This window comes from Chiloscyllium plagiosum, chromosome 9 (assembly GCF_004010195.1).
Source record: "Chiloscyllium plagiosum isolate BGI_BamShark_2017 chromosome 9, ASM401019v2, whole genome shotgun sequence".
In the NCBI taxonomy this organism is placed as follows: Eukaryota; Metazoa; Chordata; class Chondrichthyes; order Orectolobiformes; family Hemiscylliidae; genus Chiloscyllium; species Chiloscyllium plagiosum.
Window position 1 is genome coordinate 98154555 of NC_057718.1, and position 7676 is coordinate 98162230.

Sequence of the window (7676 nt, forward strand, 5' to 3'; positions counted from 1 at the left end):
TAGACAGGGTGGATAGAGACAAGCTTTTTCCCAGGGTGAAGGATTCAGTAACGAGAGGTCACGCTTTCAAGGTGAGAGGTGGAAAGTTTAAGGGGGATACACGCGGCAAGTACTTCACACAGAAGCGTTAGGAACACGTTGCCAGCAGAGATGGTAGAGGCAGACACAGTAGATTCATTTAAGATGCATCTGGATAAATGCATGAGTAGGTGGGGAGTAGAGGGATATAGATGCTTAGGAATTGACCGACAGGTTTAGACAATACATTTGGATCGGCTCAGGCTTGGAGGGCCGAAGGGCCTGTTCCTGGGCTGTAAATTTTCTTTGTTCTTTGTGTTTTTTTACCCCAAATGCTTTTTAAATGTTGTAATTGTGCTGCAGTGATCCAAGTCTTTGTTGACACCAGTTGGTGTGTTTCACTCAGAATGCATCATGAATTTAAAGAAATGAAAACAGCCAAGTCTCTGAAGCATCTGTTGTTGTGATGCATCTGTAAATCTAACCCTTTACTTGATAGCTGAACCTGACTTCATAAAGCAATGAGATAGCCATCCTGTAGAAATTTGATGAACATTTTCTCTGTTACTTAATCTTATCTGATGCTGATTGACCTGCTGTGCATTTCCAATGTTTTTTGCTTCTAGTTATTGTTTTAATAGTTTATGAGTGGCAAGACAAGAGCAGAGAATCCTGTTCATCTTTCAAAGAGCAACAAAATTAGTTTAGTCTTGTTCTATTGGAAAATATTCATTCGTTTTCTCACGAAATGGAGTTGCATACTGACATTGTGCCTGTGATTTGGAAAAGATTTGGTGCATTAATTTGCTGGTTAAGTAAATCGCTATCAAATGGATCATTTTCTGAGGGAAAATTGACAAGAGTTTCCCATAGTCACCTGCTCCTACACTCTTGCCAATTTGAAACAAATTTGGGTTTAATCAGAGAGAAAATCTGGACTGCACACAAAGCAATGAAACAAGATTTTGTCTAAATTAGCAATCAATTCCGTTTGCCCCTGCATTAAAATCTCGCTATTAGAGAAACTTTTCAAGATCGTGAAGGAAGAATATTTCATAGTGATTTCTGCACACTTATCGATATTTTATGAACAACACAGGACACAATGATATAAATAAACATAAGGTGACCTTCAAGATAATATAAGTTCTGACTTTTTGTTTAAAGAATGACTATTCTAAGACATCGTTTATAGTGACCGTAGCCTCAAGAAACAAATTTAATTTAAGTGGAGTTTAAAAAGAGACAGACTGGCCATTTTTTGTGATTTATGCTTCAGTCTCACTGTCTCTGAGCTTCAGCACCCAAGGATGATTGTTTACTTATCAGAAATGGCTCTCAGTGCACCCTGCAGTTGTCTGTTGTAATATTTCCTTTGATGACAAAGCTATTTTTAACTTTTTTTATTAATATTCAACATCTGTGTTACTGCTTATTACCAGGTAAATAGGAGTTGGCAGTGTGATTGACTGTCAGTAGTGATTAATACAGAGAAGATGGCTGTAATGCATAGTGAAAGGACTGATATCAGTTAGAATCCATTGTGTGTACTGTAGCATTGCAATAAAATAAATGTTTAAGCTGGAAGTTTTTGTTGTAAGTGTTTCGTCCCCTGGCTAGGCGACATCATCAGTGCTTGGGAGCCTCCTGCGAAGCGCTTCTTTGATGTTTCCTCCGGTGTTTATAGTGGTCTGTCCCTGCCGCTTCGGGTTGTCAGTTTCAGCTGTCCGCTGTAATGGTTGGTATATTGGGTCCAGGTCGATGTGTTTGCCTCCAGGTTGACTCCATCAACAAACACATCGACCTCGACCCAATATACCAACCACTACAGCGAACAGCTGAAACTGACAACCGGAAGCGGCAGGGACAGACCACTATAAACACCGAAGGAAGCACCAAAGAAGCGCTTCGCAGGAGGCTCCCAAGCACTGATGATGTCGCCTAGCCAGGGGACGAAACGTTTGCAACAAAAACTTCCAGCTCGGCGAACAGAACCACAACAACGAGCACCCGAGCTACAAATCTTCGCACAAACTTTGAATAAATGTTTAAATTGTGCTTAGGTTGATCATTGCAATGAATATTCTGGAATGGTTAAATTGGTTAGGAAATGTCAGGCTGATTGAAAAACAATGTTTTTTTTCAGAAACAGAGGGTTGGATTCATATTGATGAGTGTCTTGGGATATTTTTCAGTGTTAAATTATATATTGGTTAAGCCACTTTTGGAATATTGTGTGCAATTCTGGTCTCCCTGCTATTGGAAGAATGTTGTGGAACTTGAAAGGGCTCAGAAAAGATTTACAAGGATGTTACCAGGGTTGGAGGATTTGAACTGCAGGGAGAGGCTGCACAGGCTGGAGTTGTTTTCCCTGGAGTGCCAGAGGCTGAGGGGTGACCTTAGAGAGATTTATAAAATCATGAGGAGCATGGATAGGGTAAATAGGCGACATCTTTTCCCTGGGGTGGGGGAGTCCAGAACTAGAGGGCATAGGTTTAGACTGAGAGGGGAAAGATATAAAAGAGACCTAAGGAGCAACGTTTTCACACAGAAGGTGGTGCGTGTAAGGAATGAGCTGCCAGAGGAAGTGGGGTAGGCTGGTACAATTACAACATTTAAAAGGCAGCTGGATAGGTATATGAATAGGAAGCGTTTAGATGGATATGTGCTAAATGCTAGTAAATGGGACGAGATTAATTTAGGGTATCTGGTCAGCATGGACGAGTTGGACCGAAGGGTCTGTTTCCGTGCTGTACATCTCTATGACTCTGTAACTGCAAGTTATCAGTCAGGTTATGCATAATATAAATGTACTGGAAGCTTCAGGTCCTTTTCCCTGTCCGGAAGAGAAAAAAAAACGATTGTTATCCAATCAGTTTTTCATGAAGGCTGCACCCCTTTAATAATTTAAGAATCTTTAGTGCAAAGGTAATGGTCATCCTTGACTGCACAGTATTTAATGCTGACATCTGTGAGTGCCACCACGGAGGCTTAATGCTCATCCCTGACCCTGTTTGAGTTTAATTTCTGGTTGTGCTACTTTGGGAGATAGTGAACTCATTCCCTGCCAAGATTCTCTTTGATGACCTTTTGCTGTGCATGCCATGGTGTGGTCCTTTTCAGACTGGGGCCATCCTTCGTGCTGTGGTATATTTGGCCCCCTATATTGTACCACATGTCTGCACGGCTTAGACAGAATGTCTGCTTTCGGGCAGTTTGTCTTGCAGCTCATCACCCTTTTTGGTCACTCTATTCCTGCAGCAACGTGTCTAACTAAGCACAAAATATAAAGATCAGCTCAGCAAAAGAACGCATCGTCATTCTTCGCAACACGTGTGTGAGTTCAGAAACTAACATGCCAGTGGTTTTCTGTAGCCCAGCCACATGTTAATATTGAGACAGATGTCTGGAAGTTTACTAACAATTAACTAGATACACCCAACATGACATCTCAGACTTAGATGTGCTGTCCAGGTTACGCGCTTACATAACTACTCCATTCGCAGTTTTATTCATTCATTCATCAGCAGTCCCTTGTGAATGAGGGTGGCTCTCTCCCACTCTCAGGGTGAGTCCGTAGGAGGCTGTACAGAGGGCTGTGCAGGCTCTGTTACACTTGGGACAGGTGGTAGTCATGGGGCTTTTGTGTGGCAGCACACTCCTACCGCTGTTTTCCATATGTAGCTTGCTGGATGACTGACTGACCAGCTGACTGACTGACTGAACACTTAACTGCAGCATAACTGACCAGAGAGTAAGGTGGTGAACTAGAACCGTCAAATGCCATGATGATATCTTGCTGCTTTAGTGGGCTGATGCCCCTGTCTAAGATCTGTACATTAACATAACGGGAAGATGTAGCAATACTTAGGGACAATGAGTTGGTGCTTTGTTTTAAAATTTATCACGCTGCCTTGAGAGGGGGCAGTGACAATTGACTGAATTAGTGGAGTGGAGAGAAAGTTTTATAAGATTCAGAGGGCTCCCTGTTCCTTTGAAGTACCAACGCATTATATTCTTTTGATCAATTCTGAGATACGGCATAATCCTGACCTTCATTGCTGACAAATTGTTAGTTATTATAATTAACCCATGTCCTTAAAACTCAATAGAGCAAAATTGCTTTTCACAAGGAGTTGAGTAGTATTGGTCACTGTCAACATTTTCTCATCCCTACTCCTGTCCTTTACCCCAAAGTCACACGACACCAGGTTATGGTCCAACAGGTTTATTTGAACTCATAAGCGTTCAGAGTGCTGCTCCTTCATCAGATGAAATCACTGACAAAGAAGCTTGTGATTTCACATAAACCTGTTGGACTATAACCTGGGGTCATGTGACTTCTGACTTAGTCCGCCCCAGTCCAACATCTGCACCTCCACACCAAAATAGAGGGGGAAATGAAATGATAACATACGTCAGATTTAATCTTTGCTCTCACTTAACTCTGAGTTCAGTGAGGAAAGAGTGACTAGTGGTCAAAGTTTGAGAGAAGATTTGTAGCTCGGGTGCTCGTTGTTGTGGTCCTGTTCGCCGAGCTGGGAATTTGTGTTGCAGACGTTTCGTCCCCTGTCTAGGTGACATCCTCAGTGCTTGGGAGCCTCCTGTGAAGCGCTTCTGTGATCTTTCCTCTGGCATTTGTAGTGGTTTAACCAGAAGCAGCAGATTCAAACCACTACAAATGCCGGAGGAAAGATCACAGAAGCGCTTCACAGGAGGCTCCCAAGCACTGAGGATGTCACCTAGACAGGGGACGAAACGTCTGCAACACAAATTCCCAGCTCGGCGAACAGAACCACAACAGTGACTGGTGTTCCTCAAATATTTTCTGTATTTAGACTGATGACCAAGAGGTGTGCATGAGAGGTAAGGGACCCATTTGATTTACTCCACTCCTGTACAGGGCAGCATGGTGGCTCAGTCATTAGCACTGCTGCCACATAGTGCCAGGGACCTGGGTTCAGTTCAAGCCAAGGCTACTTATGTGTGTGGATTTTCCACCTTCTCCCCGTGTCTGTATGGGTTTCCTTCGGGTGCTCCGGTTTCATCCCTGAGTTCGAAGATGTGCAGCTTAGGGTAGATTGGCCATGCTAAATTGCCCATACTGTCCAGGGATATATAAGTTATTTGGATTAGCCAGGAGAAATGAAGGGTTAAAGGAGTAGGGTAGTGGGGTGAGTCTGGGTGGGATGCTCTTCAGAGTGTCTGTGTGAACTTGCTTCCACAGTGTAGGGATTCTCTTCTATGGTTAGATTCTCCACCTGAGGCCTGTTTGGCAAAAGGTTGACCTTATTAAGACTGGTCACCAACTGGAAACTATTTCTTCCAACAGGAGTCATCTGTATTGGAACCTAACTGTATCTTTAAGGTGGACGAATTTGGATTCTTTCTCACGTGGAAAAGTGAAGGAAAGGTATGTTGTTTACATTTCAACTCGGTGATCGCAGTTTATAAATTTATTACCTTTTCAGTCAATATTTCTCACACGTTAGAATGCTGTTAGTGGATTTCCATTACTAAATATCAGTTGAGTTAAAGTAATATTGAGAACAACATGACTCGAAAGGCCCTCTCACGAAACTATTCCAGTGCAAACTTTTCCTCAGTTTTAGGAAGAACAGATAGAACATAATAGAGTCAAAGGGTCATCCAGTACAGAAACAGATCCTTCAGTCTAAGCAATCCACGCCGAACATAATCCCAAACTGAACTAGTCCCACCTGCCTGCTACTGGCCCATATCTCTCCAAACCTTTCTTATTCATGAACTTATCCAAATTCTTTTAAACATTGTGACTATACCTACATTCCCCACTTCCTCAGGAAGTTCATCCCACACATGAACCACCTTCTGTGTTAAAAAGTTTGCTTCTCCTCTCTTTTTTAAATCTCTCTCCTCTTACCTTAAAAATGTGCTCCCCAGTCTTGAAATCCCCTATCCTGGAGAAAAGATAACTACCATTAACTCTATCTATACCCCTCATTATTTTATAAACCTCTACAAGGTCGCCTGTCAACCTCCTTGCCTATCCAGCCTTTCTTAATAATGAAAACCTTGCATAGCCATCGACATCTTGGTAAATATCTTCTGAACCCTTTCCAGCTTAATAATATCCTTCCTATAGAAGGCAGATCAGAACGAGACACCAGAAATGGGCTCACCAATGTCCTGTACAACCTCAACATAACATCCCAACTCTGATACTAAAATCTCTGTATACCTGAATACATTGCGGAAATATCTGACTTTGTTCCCAGAAAGTCTAGACAGAGTTTGTAGCACAGGAGAAGGAGGCTTTCTCCAGTGACACATAATTCTACTGTGTCTTTGAGAGAGAAAACCAGAATGTGTCTCATACAGCCTGTCACACTCTGAATTGTCTCATACCTTCTCATATTTATCCATGTTCCCTTCAGAAGGATCAAAGCTCTGCAGCCGTTTCCTATGGCAAAGCATTCCCGTTCTCCAACACCCGGTTCATAAAGTCATTTCCCGACTCTTGTTCTCACTCCCATGTCTATCTGGAAGGCCGGTCTTTAATGGCTGTCTAATAAAAGACGTTCCTTTTCCCTGTTTAAACTGTACCATGTCCATTAAATCCCTTCTCTGCTGCACTGGAGTACCTGAACTCGCTTGTCCTAAATTGGGTGTCCAGTCCTCAGCACCAATCCTGTGGAATCAACATTTAATGACCCCAATGGCTTTAGTAATTATAGAGTCATACAGCACGGAAACAGACCCTTCAGTCCAACTAGTCTTTGATACCCGAGACTGCACACAATGCTTTATCTTTGTCCCAGCCATTGTACGATTCTCTTTCTCGTTAATTCCTGACCAGGCAGTTATTCATGATGCAAGTTCTGTTCAAATTACTGCAGTGCACCATAACGTAGCATTAAGGTGTTTGTAAGTTTCCCTTTGTAAACAGCTGGAAATAAACATTCTTGAAACCACATCTGCTTTTGGTACATTCAGCAGTAATTCTGGCATGCTTAAAATGATATAAATCTTTGTATCATGTGAGCATTACCTAAGGCATGATTTTCTTGTATGTTTTTAAGGAAGGACAAGTACTGGAATGTTCAATGGTCAACAGTATTCGATATGGGGCCATCCCTAAAGTAAGAACTTGTTCTGTGTGCCTTATCTTTGGGAAAGCTAGTTCACAAGAAAGATAAACTGCGAGTATTATGAGGCAACGTGACAGAAATATGTTGACTCAGTTAAATTACTTGGAAATTAATCTGAAGAAATTGCTTCCTGCTCAAGAACTGATAAGAAAATCGGCGAGATACTTGTGGGGAGACTTAACTCGAGATAAGATTCTTGTATATTTCACCGAGCCCTTCCTATCCGTCTGTATTTTCTATGACCTTGAAGATTGTGTAAACACAAACACTTTAGTTTTGATCTTGAACGTTTTATTTCCCAGATTTCCCATGGCCTTTCACCACTTTCCTTCCCCTGGTTTATTCCTGATTGCTCACTTTCTGGGGATCTCCCTGATTCGTCCTATGTCCACATGCCTCTTTCACCCATTCACCAGCCCTCTCCACATCTCTTGCTCGCCCTTCTCCATCTCTCCCTGTTCCCCATCTCTCTCAATCTCTCCCCTCATTCCCCTTCTCTCCCCATCTCTCTCCCCATTCCCCATCTCT

At 42.4% G+C, this 7676-nt stretch overlaps 1 protein-coding gene across 8 annotated transcripts in view; it reads left to right on the plus strand.

Moving 5' to 3' along the window:
• The window catches only part of LOC122553085 (1-phosphatidylinositol 4,5-bisphosphate phosphodiesterase beta-4), a 533291-nt gene that overhangs the window by 314377 nt on the left and 211238 nt on the right, over window positions 1–7676 (plus strand). For all 8 annotated transcript variants that reach the window (XM_043696591.1, XM_043696592.1, XM_043696594.1 and 5 more), the window contains 2 exons: window positions 5351–5431; window positions 7080–7139. In XM_043696591.1, coding sequence (XP_043552526.1) covers window positions 5351–5431; window positions 7080–7139 — 141 coding nt within the window. The remainder of the gene's footprint in view (window positions 1–5350; window positions 5432–7079; window positions 7140–7676) is intronic.